General features: G+C 35.0%; 1 protein-coding gene across 1 annotated transcript in view; it reads right to left on the reverse strand.

Moving 5' to 3' along the window:
* Positions 1 to 2,313: 2,313 nt before the first annotated feature.
* LOC141292250 (phospholipid-transporting ATPase ABCA3-like) overlaps positions 2,314 to 19,470 on the reverse strand; it is an 87,486-nt gene continuing 70,329 nt past the window's right edge. The window contains exons 24-31 of the mRNA XM_073824251.1: positions 15,984 to 16,144; positions 15,760 to 15,894; positions 15,210 to 15,404; positions 14,887 to 15,074; positions 8,105 to 8,275; positions 7,824 to 8,020; positions 7,672 to 7,745; positions 2,314 to 4,064 (exon numbers count right to left, since the gene is read on the reverse strand). Of these exons, the coding sequence (XP_073680352.1) occupies positions 3,933 to 4,064; positions 7,672 to 7,745; positions 7,824 to 8,020; positions 8,105 to 8,275; positions 14,887 to 15,074; positions 15,210 to 15,404; positions 15,760 to 15,894; positions 15,984 to 16,144 (1,253 nt within the window). The 3' untranslated portion in view covers positions 2,314 to 3,932. The remainder of the gene's footprint in view (positions 4,065 to 7,671; positions 7,746 to 7,823; positions 8,021 to 8,104; positions 8,276 to 14,886; positions 15,075 to 15,209; positions 15,405 to 15,759; positions 15,895 to 15,983; positions 16,145 to 19,470) is intronic.

A 19,470-nucleotide genomic window follows, 5' to 3' on the forward strand; every position in this document is an offset into this window, starting at 1 on the left:
TTACATATCTCTGTCCTTCCCATAAAATGTGCTCATTTGCATGTCGGCCATTTTGGATTCAGTGTAAAAGTGGTTCCTAGCATGCCAGCCAATCAAATGACATATCACTAGAAAGCCCAGGATGTCCTCTGCACAGTACAACAGGACTTGACAGAGTAGCTCAAAAAATTCAAAGAAAATTCATGAAAACACAAGGTCCACTACAGAGGACATAAGTCAATGGGCGGGGTCTCAAGAGGATATACACATACACACACACACACACACACACACACACACACACACACACACACACACACACACACACATTTCAGCATTCGAATAATTAGAATCATCTGCAAAGTTTTAATTCATTTACATGGTTATGACTACTAAAAATAAAAAGTTAGCAAAGAGAAAATATTGTGCAACATTTGAGACACACTGCAGACGTTATCTAATGGTTCCGTCATACCGTTTGTTGCTGCTGTACGGAATGCATTGACATTTATCCTCATCCCATCGCTGAAGATTAACCTGTCTGAGGATGAATAGCTTTTATTGCTAACTGTGTCAGGGGTTAGAAGGAACACTCTCTATGGCTCTGGGTATTCTATAGTCTTTGGTGCTAACAGGTCTAAGAACACAAAAGCTCAAGATGACTAATGGAATTATTATATCTGTACTCATATGCTTAAAAAAGATACACACCTGTCACCAATTGGGTGACATTTTTTGGAAATATGCTAATATGCAATGCTAACACCAGTCTTACACCTTTTTATACTGTTAAGAAGTCAGTGAATACAGAAGAGAAGTTGGATTTAAGTACTAAAATGGAATATAACATGAGAAAATGTCATGGAAATAATTGAGAATTATGTGAATGTCAAAAGTTTACATACCTGTTGCAGAATCTGCAAAAAGTTAATTATTTGACCAAAATAAGATCACATGAATAAGATATTTCTCATAAAAGACATTTACATATAGTCCACAAGAGAAAATAATAGTTGAATTTATAAAAATGACCCCGTTCAAAAGTTTACACCCCCTTAAATCTTAATACTGTGTTGTTACCTGAATGATCCACAGCTGTTTTTTGTTGTTGTTGTTGTTGTTGTTGTTGTTTGTTTACTGATAGTTGTTCATGAGACCCTTGTTTGTCCTGAACAGTTAAACTGCCTGCTGTCCTTCAGAAAAATCCTTCAGGTCCCACAAATTCATTGTTTTTTCAGCACCCTTTCCTTAAGATCGATCTTTTCACTTGAGATTTCATCTTTTCATTCTGTGCAAAAGTTTTTAATTCATTAGGGTTTATCTTTACATTTACATTAAGACATTTAGAAGACGCTTCTATCCAAAGCGGACAATGGAAATTGGATGGAAATCCTTCTGAAGCATCAGTGAGCGTTTGAGCCTTCTGTAATAGTCACATACGAGTCCCTCAATTGTCCTCAGTGTGAAAAGATGCATCTCAAAATCATACAGTCATTGTTGGAAATGCTTCAAATACACATAATGCTTAAAAAGCAAAGAATTTGTGAGACCTAAAGCATTTTTTTTTCTAAAGAACAGTACTTATTTAATTATTAAAAATACATATTCTTATTGTTCTCGAAAACCTCTGGTCATTATTTTCTCACTCTCTCGTTAAATTTCCTCTCTGTATGGACAACACTGGAGTTCATTGACTTTCAATGAATGAATAAAAACACTGAGACAAAATCTTCGGTTCTGTTACGCACAAGTCATTTAGTATTTTCTAAATTTGTAATAATGATAATAAAAACAATTATTCAAGTACTTCACACTCCTGAAAAGTAAACAAGAGCAGGTTCAGATTTAGTTGGTAATTATTGATGAAATCAGCCATCAGTGTGTGAACGGGACCACAGGATAATAAACACAATCTACACTACCAGTCAAAAGTTTTTGAACAGCAACATTTTTAATGTTTTTTAAAGAAGACTCTTCTGCTCAGCAATCCTGCATTTATTTGATCCAAAGTACAGCAGAAACAGTAAAATTTTGAAATATTTTTACTATTTAAAATAACTGCTTTCCATTTGATTATACATTAAAATGTAATTTATTCCTGAGATCAAACCTGAATATTTAAAGTCACATGATCCTTCAGAAATCATTCTAATAATCTGATTTGCTGCTGAAAAAACATGTAGTATTATTAGTATTATGTTAAAAACAACCGAGTAGAATTTTTTCAGGTTTCTTTGATGAATAGAAAGTTCAGAAGAACAGCAGAAAAGACTTCTTTAAAAAAAAAACTTTTGACTGGTAGTGTATATGAAAAGAAAACGACAACAAGCACAATTCCTTTGCATAAGGCAGATTTAATAAAAAAGGAAAATGGCAATACTTACATTTCTCACACGGTTAATTTAGTGATACAGTACACGAGATTACAATGTAAATTCCCTTTTTGCATTATGGTATACATTTTCACCATTTTTAAATCAACATTGTCATCATTAACATTCCCAAGTTTGCCTTCTCCATTCTCAAAATGCAATATTTCAGTTTCAAACAAGCAGTTCAGACACGACAGCCAGAGCACTGTGCAAAACAGACCGATCAACGACAAAAAAAAAAACGTAGAAAAGCCCTATTATATCTACAGTACGTCAGTGTGTTCGAATGAGCCCGTGTTTTCTTCCTTCGCTACAAAAGTACATTCAGTTCACACGAACGTGGACGGAAACGTCAGTACGGTCTAGAAGGGAAGCCATGCTGCTTTACTCTCAATCACTGCAACGATGTAAAATCATGTTGAAGAAAGACTCAATCGGAAAACCTAGCATAAATGATGTAGAAATGAGCATAGCAGCATGACCTGAGAGTCACTGAGCCTCACCAACATGAAATAGTTCCTAAAACATTCAAGAATGATTTTACACATAATTAATCTTACACTAAACCCTCTTGAATTAATATCCATGGATGTTTCTGAAGGTGCATGAGTTGGTCCACATCAGTAGTGCAAGATAACAAAACAAAACACAAGCTTGTGGGTTTTGCTCTGTGACAGAATCACTCAAGCGGATATTTAGTGTATCCAAAGACACATTCAGTTTGATGCCAATGTACAAAAAACAAAACAAAAAGTGCACTGTACGTCCTCTAGTGGTCATCTGCGAAATTGCACACTTCAAAAAAATCCTCCATAGTCACAATCCGGAGGAGGAATGCCGCACTTGCCGAAAAGTGGAAAAAAATTAAAAGTGACTTATTTGGACAGACATACGAAAACGTAGTATTTGGAATGATTTACTTTTTTTTTTTTCAAGATAAATTGATATAGCTGACTTTAAATGCCTACCTAGATAAGGGGAATAAATCTATTGTATAAATTCTATAAATGACCTAAAGCTATTCTATAAACGTTTTACATTTATATTCAGTAACATCTCTTGAAATCTGATATTTGACAACATTGCAAATCCCACAAAGCAGATTTAATATCATATTTTGGACGTCGCATATTCTGATATTTCTGGCCTTTTTGCATATTCTTAAGCGTTGAGACCACAGTAGAAAACAGGTGAGCGGAACCAAATGAAAAAAAGACTTTTATAAATAACACAGCACTCATACACAAGTGCACACACTCGCTTACAGATGATGAACAAACGTCCTTTCTAAAGTCAAAAGACTGTTTCCGACGATGTGACGAACCTCCCGTTGAAACTCAAACTGTTTGCAGACGCACACACAGACTATATAAACCCTCTACTGGGGGGGCCGGTCTCTGTGCGACACAGTGTGTGTGTTACGTACGTATGATCATGTCAGAGATGTGTATGTGAAGAGAGAGAGACACCTGAGCAATGTCCAGTGGTCTGACGGAGAGTCAGTCGGCCCAGGCTGTACCTCCTACTCATCAGGTGAAGGTTAGATCGAGGAGCTCCGCCCCTTTAGTGCTTGAGAGCGTGTCATTTCCTGCAGGCCTCGGCGCAGTGTTGGAACTGGGCGAAGCCGAGGAACACCTGCTCCAGAGAGATCTGGCTGACGCAGTAGTCCTCGATGCTGTACTTCTCTTTGGCTGTTTCTAGAACACCAAACACCTGAGACGAAATGACACAGAAATGTGTTAGTGCTGAATTATTTTAATTGTTAGAATGGTCATGGATCAGAGATCTCCATGTAAAACTGATCGTGCAGACCAAACCGTAAGTCGTAGAGACTTGAAACTTGGAGGGATGGTAGTACTCACACCACCTACAACATGACCAAGGCTCGCCTCAATTGGCCTGACGAAGACGCTCATAACTCAGATTCGATCATGGGCGAAATTTTCGGGTATTTCACATTTTTTGAAAAAACTACTATTGCAAACTAGTCCTAGTTTTTCGCCCAATCAGAACCAACAAATGCAGAAAGGATCTCTGGAGAGTGAATATCAATAATTATAAAAAAAAAAAAAGTTGAACTTTCGACTCACCATCGCAAAGGGATCCCAAAACGATTTTAAGGGGCAGGGACTCTTTTAGTAAAATGCCTATAACTCCTGAAAGGCCTGAGATATCATCGCTAAACTCAGACCATTTATATAAGAGCTCAATCTGAGATCACAGGAAAAAAATTGCAGAGCTTGCCTATGGGGTCAAATTTCCTTCAAAAGTATTGCGCTCACAGATCGAAAAATAACAAGCGTGAATCAAAGATTTGAAAACGCATGTAAAAATATATCGCACGCAAATGAAAATTAAATGCAAAGACATTCAGAAGAATAAAATACGTGGACACAAACTGAAAAATAATAAGCACAAGATAAATATTTATACACTTGCACGCACTAATCTGAAACGTGAATTCACAGTTATTTGATTCACTCTTAAAATCGTGTTTTCTGCTCACATTTTTAGTTTTCGTACGTTTACGCTCTTTGCTCACTCGCTCTCGGTTCAACAATCTGCGCTTGGTTTTCTAAATGTTGCGCTCCTGGTTTCATGTAAATGAGGGCGGGCTCAAACATCACCATTGGTTCACCAGATGTGATTGACAGCCTCCTTCTCTAGCCAATCGATCAAAGCGCAGAAGTTGACGTCACTCCAATGCGTGATGGATGATTCCCGTCAGGACAATGCTGGACAGTCTCAGTTAATTTTTCTATTGCATTTACATTTTGTATGCAATACAAAAAAATAATAAAAAAAAAATCTATTTTTTAATAAAATCCATCAACAATGCTCAGAGTGTATTTGGTCCCACAGTGTTAACTGAACACTGAAGCAGAGATGAACTTAAAGAGAATGTTAAGCAAAATTAATGAAGCAAAGAGAAGCACAAAAAAGAAGAGACAAACAGAAAGACAGCTATAACAGACTTAGTCACAGCCTCAGATGAAATCAACTGAAATAAAACACAATAAATCTCTGAAGATCTCAGCAGAGGAGGACTAAACAGCTCCACACACAGCAGCACCAGCTTCATTCATTACTGACCAGATTGACTAAATTATGATTGAGAACAGAGGTTTAGATTCATGTGATCAATGTTTGCTTTAGTTGTGTTCTTGATCCTTCACTTTTTAACAATTACTTCTGATCTTTTGGTTGCTGCAAAACACATTTGTTATAGCAAAATAATCCAGAAGAAAACATGATTAGGAAGTTTTACCTGGTTGATGATAAAGTATTGTAATTTACTGGTCTTATCTAAAGACTAACTGTGGTTATTTAATATTAACATTTATTATGTTATATGAATTTATGTTGATGAGAGTTTTGTATTAACTAGATAATTTGACTGATTTTAAAAACACTTTGCTCCCTTAGCTTTTAGAAAATATGAGATATAGATGCAAACGTTAATGCATTATAATGCATAGTGACAGAATTTGCAATTCATTTTCTGCTAAATTCTATAGTAAAATGTCATGAAAACTGACACAGACAGAGTCTTGAGTATTCTGAAGAAGTATGAATAGAAATTTTCATGTTAACTATGAAGGATTTTGAGTGTTACATGTGAAGAACTGGTAATAGTGACTGAATTTGCCATTTATTTTCTGCTAAATTCTACAGTAAAATCTCATGAAAGCTGACAAAGATAGAGACACGGTCATTCAGAGAAAAATAATTTATTGAAGTGTTCATGTTAACTCTGAAGGAATTTTAATAACACATGTACAATATGACTTTATTTCTCAAGAAAACTACACTGTTAAGTATATTCAAATTGTATCTTTTTTTAATGAAGCCTACGATATTGATATGTTTTTAAATAGTTTCCCCTTATTTTCGGGCACATTTGATTTTTACCCGCTGAATATAGATGTTCGTCAGCTTTTTGACTGCTTCGAGTCTCTGTACCGTAATACCACAAATAGACGTGCAGCAGAATTCAGGTGGCGGCTGGCTTGACCGCGGTGTAAAACGGGTACAACTTTCAACATACAAAATATACTTATGGAAAATCTACTGAGACTGTCCAGCATTGTCCTGACGGGAATCATCCATCACGCATTGGAGTGACGTCAACTTCTGCGCTTTGATCGATTGGCTAGAGAAGGAGGCTGTCAATCACATCTGGTGAACCAATGGTGATGTTTGAGCCCGCCCTCATTTACATGAAACCAGGAGCGCAACATTTAGAAAACCAAGCGCAGATTGTTGAACCGAGAGCGAGTGAGCAAAGAGCGTAAACGTACGAAAACTAAAAATGTGAGCAGAAAACACGATTTTAAGAGTGAATCAAATAACTGTGAATTCACGTTTCAGATTTGTGCGTGCAAGTGTATAAATATTTATCTTGTGCTTATTATTTTTCAGTTTGTGTCCACGTATTTTATTCTTCTGAATGTCTTTGCATTTAATTTTCATTTGCGTGCGATATATTTTTACATGCGTTTTCAAATCTTTGATTCACGCTTGTTATTTTTCGATCTGTGAGCGCAATACTTTTGAAGGAAATTTGACCCCATACTTGCCCACTTGGTGGCACTATAAGAGGGGGGGGAAAACGCAACCATTTGTTCTATCAACATAAAAAACTATGTGCATGGTCTTGGTCCAAAGTGCCACAAGCGTCTACAATGACATTTTCGTATCCCAAAAACAAGTTTGAGCCGATCGGAACGAAACTCGAGAGATATTTGAAAGAAATCAGCCACTGGGGGGTGTTATTTTAGTTTTTTTTAAGGGCGTAAACGATTGTACGTCATGTGGTCTTTCGCACAAATGCACGATATTCGTATCACACGACAGAACTCCTGATACCGGACAACTTTGCCTCTAGAACTACTGCTGTCAATCAAATAATTCGTTAAATGGTTGAGATCATGTAAAAAAATAAATAAATACTTCTGCGAACTAGTCTTAACACTGCAGGACAATTATTTTGACTCTCTAGGCCAATAATTATCAAAAAAGGTTGAAATTTACTCTTTTGGCATTTTTGCGTGCTCTTAATAGAATTTGGTCACACGTTATTCATGAACGGTTTGATTAATCAACTTGAATTCTGTAACTTTTAGCCAGAATGGTCTGAAGATGATCTGAGCCAATTCTGAAGAAAATCTGACAAACCATCGAGGACGATTTCTAGAAAGCAGGTTTTTCAAACCATTAAAAATAGCGAAAAAACTAAACCTTACGACTTTTACGTTTTGGTGTTCATTCCACTCAGCATGAGCCAAGGATGCGAGTATGCATGTGTTTTCAGACATACCTGTGCCCAGGTGAGAGTTTTGTCAGTCAGGTGATAGTGGACCATCCCCTGGTGTTCATCCTTTAGTAAACTTCCTGTAAGAGCCATCGGATTAAAGGTTATAAAACCCATCAAACTGTCCAGTGGAAATACAAAGCTGTGCATTTAAATACCTGGGAAGGTGCTTTCAATGAAGTCTTTGAAGAGCTGAAGGTCCATCTCCTCCAACTCCGTTTCCACATGGACCTTCGCCAGCAGCGTGTATCCGCTCCCAAACTTGCTCTTTAGGTGCTGCGGGCTGCCCAGGCATTTAAACTGGCCATTCACCATGACAGCCAGCCGGGTGCACAGCGCCTCACACTCCTCCATACTGGAGAGAGAGAAAGAAATATAGTTTGATCTGATGCAACATTTCAGATTTATTTCTGAATTAGTGAGGTGATGTGTGGCTTACCTGTGTGAGGTTATGATGATGGCTTTGCCTGACTCTCTGGTGCGTGTAATTGCATCCCACAGCAGCCGTCTGGCCACGGGGTCCATGCCAGTGGACGGCTCATCCAGAAAGATCACGGGTGGCCCACCAATTAGAGCCATGCCTGCACTCAGCTTCCTCTTATTGCCGCCACTGTGTAGGACCCAATAGACAACTTAATATACACCGTAACAGCATATAACAAACCAGTTAGCTTCTGACATTCACATTTTCCTGTTGTTTCCTTACACTTCAATAAACTAGTGCATCGTATTCACACATGCATTTATCTAAACATCAATCAATTATATCTAACATTCCAAACACGATATTAAACCATCATCTAACCACCAAACCTAATCATCCTCATATCTAACCATTATCTATATATACTTAAAATCTATCCAGCCATCATTTACAATCCATGTATCATATCTACCTAAACCATTCATCATATTTTACCATAACATCACATTTAACCATCCATCTACAGTACAACATTTAACCATCAAATCTAATCATCTAACATCCATCCATCATATCTAACCTCCCATCATTCATATCTAACTATCCACAAATCATATCTAACACCCGCAACTCACACCATCCACAAATCATATCTAACCACTCATGGATCATATCTAACTATCCACAAATCATATCTAACCACTCATGGATCATATCTAACTATCTACAAATCATATCTAGCCATCCGAGAATCATATATAACCACTCATGAATCATATATAGCCACCCATGAATCACATCTAACCATCCATGGATCATATCAACAAATCATATCTAACCACTCAAAAATCATATCTAACCATCCACAAATCATATCTAAACATTCATGAATCATATCGAACCCTCCCTGAATCATATCTAAGCACCCACAAATCATATCTAACTATCCACAAATCATATCTAACTATCCACAAATCATATGTAACCACCCATGAATCATATCTAACTATCCACAAATTATACCAAACAATCCACAAATCATATCTAACCATCCAAGAATCATATATAACCGTCCATGGATCATATCAAACTACTCACAAATAATATCTAAGCCCTCATGAATCATATCAAACTATCCACAAATCATATCTAAGCACTCATGAATCATATCAAACTACTCACAAATCATATCTAACCTCCCATGAATCATATCAAACTACTCACAAATCATATCTAAGCACTCATGAATCATATCAAACTACTCACAAATCATATCTAAGCACTCATGAATCATATCAAACTATCCACAAATCATATCTAAGCACTCATGAATCATATCAAACTACTCACAAATCATATCTAAGCACTCATGAATCATATCAAACTATCCACAAATCATATCTAAGCACTCATGAATCATATCAAACTATCCACAAATCATATCTAAGCACTCATGAATCATATCAAACTACTCACAAATCATATCTAAGCACTCATGAATCATATCAAACTATCCACAAATCATATCTAAGCACTCATGAATCATATCAAACTACTCACAAATCATATCTAAGCACTCATGAATCATATCAAACTATCCACAAATCATATCTAAGCACTCATGAATCATATCAAACTATCCACAAATCATATCTAAGCACTCATGAATCATATCAAACTATCCACAAATCATATCTAAGCCCTCATGAATCATATCAAACTACTCACAAATCATATCTAAGCACTCATGAATCATATCAAACTATCCACAAATCATATCTAAGCACTCATGAATCATATCAAACTACTCACAAATCATATCTAAGCACTCATGAATCATATCAAACTATCCACAAATCATATCTAAGCACTCATGAATCATATCAAACTATCCACAAATCATATCTAAGCACTCATGAATCATATCAAACTATCCACAAATCATATCTAAGCACTCATGAATCATATCAAACTATCCACAAATCATATCTAAGCACTCATGAATCATATCAAACTACTCACAAATCATATCTAAGCACTCATGAATCATATCAAACTATCCACAAATCATATCTAACCACCCACGAATCATATCAAACTACTCACAAATCATATCTAAGCACTCATGAATCATATCAAACTACTCACAAATCATATCTAAGCCCTCATGAATCATATCAAACTATCCACAAATCATATCTAAGCACTCATGAATCATATCAAACTATCCACAAATCATATCTAAGCACTCATGAATCATATCAAACTACTCACAAATCATATCTAAGCACTCATGAATCATATCAAACTATCCACAAATCATATCTAACCACCCACGAATCATATCAAACTACTCACAAATCATATCTAAGCACTCATGAATCATATCAAACTACTCACAAATCATATCTAAGCCCTCATGAATCATATCAAACTATCCACAAATCATATCTAAGCCCTCATGAATCATATCAAACTATCCACAAATCATATATCACACCACATATCACACCCATGAATCAAACTCATGAATCATATCAAACTACTCACAAATCATATCTAACCTCCCATGAATCTTATCAAACTACTCACAAATCATATCTAAGCACTCATGAATCATATCAAACTATCCACAAATCATATCTAACCACCCACGAATCATATCAAACTACTCACAAATCATATCTAAGCACTCATGAATCATATCAAACTACTCACAAATCATATCTAACCTCCCATGAATCATATCAAACTATCCACAAATCATATCTAACCACCCACGAATCATATCAAACTACTCACAAATCATATCTAAGCACTCATGAATCATATCAAACTACTCACAAATCATATCTAACCTCCCATGAATCATATCAAACTACTCACAAATCATATCTAAGCACTCATGAATCATATCAAACTACTCACAAATCATATCTAAGCACTCATGAATCATATCAAACTACTCACAAATCATATCTAAGCACTCATGAATCATATCAAACTACTCACAAATCATATCTAAGCACTCATGAATCATATCAAACTACTCACAAATCATATCTAAGCACTCATGAATCATATCAAACTACTCACAAATCATATCTAACCTCCCATGAATCATATCAAACTACTCACAAATCATATCTAAGCACTCATGAATCATATCAAACTACTCACAAATCATATCTAAGCACTCATGAATCATATCAAACTATCCACAAATCATATCTAACCACCCACGAATCATATCAAACTACTCACAAATCATATCTAAGCACTCATGAATCATATCAAACTACTCACAAATCATATCTAACCTCCCATGAATCATATCAAACTATCCACAAATCATATCTAACCACCCACGAATCATATCAAACTACTCACAAATCATATCTAAGCACTCATGAATCATATCAAACTACTCACAAATCATATCTAACCTCCCATGAATCATATCAAACTACTCACAAATCATATCTAAGCACTCATGAATCATATCAAACTACTCACAAATCATATCTAAGCACTCATGAATCATATCAAACTACTCACAAATCATATCTAAGCACTCATGAATCATATCAAACTACTCACAAATCATATCTAAGCACTCATGAATTGTTACGATTTAAATGATAATTCTAGGGTGCAGAATGTAACATTTAGATATTTAGGTGAAATGAAGATGGCAAGAAACCAAACCTAAATCGAAAAATATAATATGATATATCATATCAAACTACTCACAAATCATATCTAACCACCCACAAATCATATCAAACTATCCACAAATCATATCTAACCACCCACAAATCATATCAAACTATCCACAAATCATATCTAAGCCCTCATGAATCATATCAAACTATCCACAAATCATATCTAACCTCCCTTGAATCATATCAAACTACTCACAAATCATATCTAAGCACTCATGAATCATATCAAACTACTCACAAATCATATCTAACCTCCCATGAATCATATCAAACTACTCACAAATCATATCTAAGCACTCATGAATCATATCAAACTACTCACAAATCATATCTAACCTCCCATGAATCATATCAAACTACTCACAAATCATATCTAAGCACTCATGAATCATATCAAACTACTCACAAATCATATCTAAGCACTCATGAATCATACCAAACTACTCACAAATCATATCTAAGCACTCATGAATCATATCAAACTACTCACAAATCATATCTAACCACCCACAAATCATATCAAACTATCCACAAATCATATCTAACCACCCACAAATCATATCAAACTATCCACAAATCATATATCACACCACATATCACACCCATGAATCAAACTCATGAATCATATCAAACTACTCACAAATCATAACTAACCTCCCATGAATCATATCAAACTACTCACAAATCATATCTAACCACCCACAAATCATATCAAACTATCCACAAATCATATCTAAGCCCTCATGAATCATATCAAACTATCCACAAATCATATATCACACCACATATCACACCCATGAATCAAACTCATGAATCATATCAAACTACTCACAAATCATATCTAACCTCCCATGAATCATATCAAACTACTCACAAATCATATCTAAGCACTCATGAATCTTATCAAACTACTCACAAATCATACCTAAGCACTCATGAATCATATCAAACTACTCACAAATCATATCTAAGCACTCATGAATCATATCAAACTACTCAAATCATATCTAAGCACTCATGAATCAGATCAAACTACTCACAAATCATATCTAACCTCCCATGAATCATATCAAACTACTCACAAATCATATCTAACCACCCACAAATCATATCAAACTATCCACAAATCATATCTAACCACCCACAAATCATATCAAACTATCCACAAATCATATATCACACCACATATCACACCCATGAATCAAACTCATGAATCATATCAAACTACTCACAAATCATATCTAACCTCCCATGAATCATATCAAACTACTCACAAATCATATCTAAGCACTCATGAATCATATCAAACTACTCACAAATCATATCTAACCACCCACAAATCATATCAAACTATCCACAAATCATATCTAAGCCCTCATGAATCATATCAAACTATCCACAAATCATATATCACACCACATATCACACCCATGAATCAAACTCATGAATCATATCAAACTACTCACAAATCATATCTAACCTCCCATGAATCATATCAAACTACTCACAAATCATATCTAAGCACTCATGAATCATATCAAACTACTCACAAATCATATCTAAGCACTCATGAATCATATCAAACTACTCACAAATCATATCTAAGCACTCATGAATCAGATCAAACTACTCACAAATCATATCTAAGCACTCATGAATTGTTACGATTTAAATGATAATTGTAGGGTGCAGAATGTAACATTTAGATAGTGATATTTAGGTGAAATGAAGGTGGCAAGAAACCAAACCTAAATCGAAAAATATAATATGATATATCATATCAAACTACTCACAAATCATATCTAACCACCCACGAATCATATCAAACTATCCACAAATCATATCTAACCACCCACAAATCATATCAAACTATCCACAAATCATATCTAACCACCCACAAATCATATCAAACTATCCACAAATCATATCTAACCACCCACAAATCATATCAAACTACTCACAAATCATATCTAACCACCCACAAATCATATCAAACTATCCACAAATCATATCTAACCACCCACAAATCATATCAAACTACTCACAAATCATATCTAAGCACTCATGAATCATATCAAACTACTCACAAATCATATCTAAGCACTCATGAATCATATCAAACTACTCACAAATCATATCTAAGCACTCATGAATCATATCAAACTACTCACAAATCATATCTAACCACCCACAAATCATATAAAACTATTCACAAATCATATCTAAGCACCCATGAATCATATCTAACTATACACAAATCATATCTCCCAATCCATGAATCATATCTATCATTCACAAATCATCCTTCCCATTCGTCATTTATATCTAACCATCCATATATCTTATTTATCAATCCATTTATCCCATCTAACATCTATATTTCATATCTAATGCTCATATAACCATAACATATAATAGGCCATCATTTCTAACCACCCATCAATCATATTTAACCATCTACAAATCTTATCTAACATCCATGAATTATATCTAACCATCCGTGAATCATATCTAAAAATTAGTCATATCTAACATCCATATATCATATTTTACCAGCCATTTATCTTATCTAACCACCCACGAACCATATATAACCATCCATGAATCATATCTACACATCCATTAAATATTTTACCATCCATTCATCAAATTACTGAACCACCTACAAATCATGTCTAACCACCCAATAAATATCTCTATCCACCCAACCATTTCTAACTCTTATCTATCCATCAAACCTAATCATCTATCATAAATAACCACTCATTTATCATATCTAACATTTATATATCATATTTAACCATCTTTTTATCATATCTGACCATTATCTATCACATATAACGCTTATCTAACCATAAATCCTAATCTTCTATTATTTCTGAACATTCATCAATCATACCTAACCATCCATATAGTATATTTATCAGTCCATTTGTCGCATATAATCATCTATACCAAGTATCATATCTAACCCTCATATAACCATCAAATCTAACCGGCCATCATTTCAAACCACCCAACCTCTGATCATCCATTCATCCATCCACTTTCTCTCAGGTCTCATTTTCATACCTGTAACTGCGGACAAGTTTGTCAGCGTGAGGTTCGAGCAGCAGCGAACGCAGGACGTTTTCTACACAGGCTGTGACATATTTCTCTGGGATGCCCCTCAGTCTGGCATACATGCTCAGGGTTTCCCGCCCCGTCATGTGATCTAGCACCGCGTCAAACTGGGGACAGTAGCCAATTCTTTGCTGCACCTGAAGTCATATTCAATACTGTGTTAAGCCATTCACTTATTCCAAATATCAGTGAAAAAACACTTTAAATGTGTCTTATATCTAAATGTTCATTTCCAGTGTTAAGGAACCGAATCTTTTATTAAAATGCCCAACCTTTTTCACATCCCGGAGGATGCTGTAGCCATCAATAAAGGCATCTCCTGAAGTTATGCTTTCATCTCCAGTCAGCATTTTGAATGTCGTAGTCTTCCCTGCTCCGTTAAATCCCAGTAAACCAAAGCACTCGCCCTTCCCAACCGCCAAAGACAAACGGTCCACCGCTAACAGCGACGGCCAACCTGTGTATACCTAGTGAAACACAACCACAGAAAAAATAGCAAAATAGCAGAAAGCTATAAAAAGCTATAAAATGACTTTGGGCCAAATTATTTCAAGTGATTTAGAGATTTCAACAGATTTTCTGCATGTTTCATACACTTTGGACAATAGATGGCGCCACTCGACTGGTTTTGTACACTCAGGGCTTTGTGGCAATGATAGAGTGGAACATGCATGTCAATACATTAAAGCATTGCAAAACACACTTTCAGCATGTTCTGAAGATGATCTGATGTAATCTTCTAGAAAACTCAACTTCGAAATGCTTTTTCGAAAATTAGCATACTGTAGATTGGAGCTTAACAATCCAATATGAACAGCGTACCTTGCTGAGCTCCTGTAGGATAAGTGGGCTGCCCACCATTGACTCAACCACCGGCTGGCACTCCAAAACCCTCTTCCTCTCCTCTGCAACGTCTCTGTCCTCGGGTTGAAGAGCTTCTTCTGCCAACAGCAAAATCTGACAAAAACACACACCCACAGCTGATTGTTAGCATGCAAATCAATAAAACGCCAGCACCATATCCTGTCTTTTCTTTCTTCTCCCACCTTTTTGCGTCTTCTACAGAGGTTGAGTAGTATGTGGATGCACCGGAGCTCAATGAAAAAGAGCAGGGCGATGAAGACGACACCCTGTACGGACATGGCCACAAGGAAACGACCCACTCCGGGCTCATCCATGGACAAGTAGTTCACTTGATATGTGATGTCTGCAGATGACCAGCAAAAATGACGATGAGAATGACAACAGTCCACATTAAGAGCACCACATAATGCGTATTGTGAAAGTATGGTGACCCATACTCGAAATTGGCCCTCTGCATTTAACCCATCCAAGTGCACACACACACAGCAGAGAGGAGTGAACAAACACACACACACACACACACACACACACACACACACTGTGAACACACACCAGAGTGTTCTTCAGCCATTGCTCCAGCGCCCGGGGAGCAACTGGGGGTTCAGTGCCTTGCTCAAGGGCACTTCAGTTATGGTATTGAAGGTGGAAAGAGCGTGTTCATTCACAATTCCCACCTTCAATTCCTGCCGGTGTGGGAATCGAACCGGCAACCTTTTGGGTTACAAGCCCAACTCTCTCACCATTAGGCCACAGCTGCCCCCAGTCATTGCTCATGATTGCACATCTAGCTGCTCCTCAGTGACGTCAGTCATGATAACAATATCAGCGGTGGGGATTGAGATTTCATTTTTGGCAATATTCAGAAGGTTAACCAACTAGCGGTGCTGGTCTTGTAGCTCCATCGAGACAACAAACACAGCAGATGATTTAATCAGCATAGACATGCACAGGCTAACATATTAGAAAGATGAAAATGTATTATCTAGGGCTTCACATTTTCATAAACCAAGTTAAACTCAGCAGGAAAGGACATTTCTTATTTTAAAGATAAGTCCACATCAAATTCACTGCAACTAAATGACAGGAGAAATATAATATTCACAATTTTTCATATCATAAATCACATTTCAATCATTTTTATATCATTTAATATCCATCCATTATATCTAAGCATCTATTTTTCATAGTCATCAATAATCCATCATATGTGACTATCTATCTATATATCATATAACCACTCATCCATCATTTTAACCATCCATTCTTCATATTTACCCATAATCCTCATATCTATCATTTTTATATCCAATCATTCATCCATCATATCTAGCAATCTGTCATATATAGCCATCCATTCCTTATAATTAACCATCAGCCATCATATCTAACAACTATCTATTATATAAGCATTTGTCCATCATATCTATCCATCCATTTTTCATAGTTAAGCATCATACATCATATCGAGCCATCCATCCATTATAGTTAACCATCTATATTATAATTAAGTAACATCCATTCATCATATATATAACATCTATCCATTATATTTAACCATCTATATCACATTTAACTATCTTTCCATCATATATAACCATCTTTACATTATTTCTAACATCCATCATATCTAATCAACAATCCATCAAATGTACCTACAAGCCATCCATCCATTATAGCTAACCATCTGTACCATATTTAACCATCTATGCATCATTTCTAAATATCCATCCATCGTATCTAAACGTCTATACATTATATAATCATCTATATCATATTTAACATCAATACATCATATCTAACATCCATCCATAATATCTAACCATCCATTCTTCATAGTTAACCATCATTTCTATCCATCCATCATATATAACCACCTATCCAATATATCTAACATCTATATCCTATTTAACTATAAATCATATCTAACCATCCGTTCTTCATAGTTAACCATCATATCTAATCAACAATCCATCAAATGTACCTACAAGCCATCCATCCATTATAGCTAACCATCTGTACCATATTTAACCATCTATGCATCATTTCTAAATATCCATCCATCGTATCTAAACGTCTATACATTATATAATCATCTATATCATATTTAACATCAATACATCATATCTAACATCCATCCATAATATCTAACCATCCATTCTTCATAGTTAACCATCATTTCTATCCATCCATCATATATAACCACCTATCCAATATATCTAACATCTATATCCTATTTAACTATAAATCATATCTAACCATCCGTTCTTCATAGTTAACCATCATATCTAATCAACAATCCATCAAATGTACCTACAAGCCATCCATCCATTATAGCTAACCATCTGTACCATATTTAACCATCTATGCATCATTTCTAAATATCCATCCATCGTATCTAAACGTCTATACATTATATAATCATCTATATCATATTTAACATCAATACATCATATCTAACATCCATCCATAATATCTAACCATCCATTCTTCATAGTTAACCATCATTTCTATCCATCCATCATATATAACCACCTATCCAATATATCTAACATCTATATCCTATTTAACTATAAATCATATCTAACCATCCGTTCTTCATAGTTAACCATCATATCTAATCAACAATCCATCAAATGTACCTACAAGCCATCCATTCATTATAGCTAACCATCTGTATCATATACAACCATCCATCTATCATATTTAACGCCGATTTCAGTATATCTAACCATCCATTCTTCATAGTTAACAATTGTACCTAACCATCCATCATATATAACCATCTTTCCATTATATCTAACCATCCATCATATCTAACATCTATCCATTATATCTAATCATCCATCATATTTAGCCATCCATACTTCATAGTTAGCCATCATATCTAACCATCCATCATATATAACCACCTTTCCATTATATCTAAGCATCTATCATATCTATCACTAGGTGAACCGAGACTGAAACAAAAAATAATCTGGAAACACTGATAAACTGAAGCATTTAGATGTTTCACTAAGTTACTGAGAGCTTTGTTAGGATACAGTTAATAAGTAAAGCATGGAAAGCCTGTACATACAGAAAATAAAAGTAATTTAAGAAAGAATAGGAGTCAGGCAAACAGAAATAATCAAAGAAATAAAAATATAAATCAAGTAAACAAGTATGTACTGTAAGTTAAAGTAAAAGTGCAATGAAAGTATGCAAAGCAACTACATTTAGACAAAGTACACAAGTTATACAAGACATTTTTAATTGCATGTCATTATTAGAAATGCAAAATACATACAAACATATGATTTATTCATTTATTTTTTTATTTTTGCACTGTTTTTTCATCTTTTTTTATATTTGTTTGTCATCTTTGTATGAAAATTCTTTTAATAGTAACATTTATTTATAAAGCACATTTAAAATCAGCATTACAGTGACCAAAGTGCTAAATTAGTAAATAAACAAACAAACAAATTAAATAATTAATTTTACAAAGGGAAAATATTGTTGTTTTATTTTTGCACTGTTTATATTTGTATACTTATGTACAAATACATAAATATTTACTATTTATTTTAAATTAAATTATTTAAATATTTTTATTTTTAATGTATATTTAGTGAAATAAATAAATAAAATACATTTTACAAAGGTAGAAAAAGAAAAAAAAAGAAA

The sequence above is a fragment of the Garra rufa genome, chromosome 19, assembly GCF_049309525.1.
Source record: "Garra rufa chromosome 19, GarRuf1.0, whole genome shotgun sequence".
Lineage (NCBI taxonomy): Eukaryota > Metazoa > Chordata > Actinopteri > Cypriniformes > Cyprinidae > Garra > Garra rufa.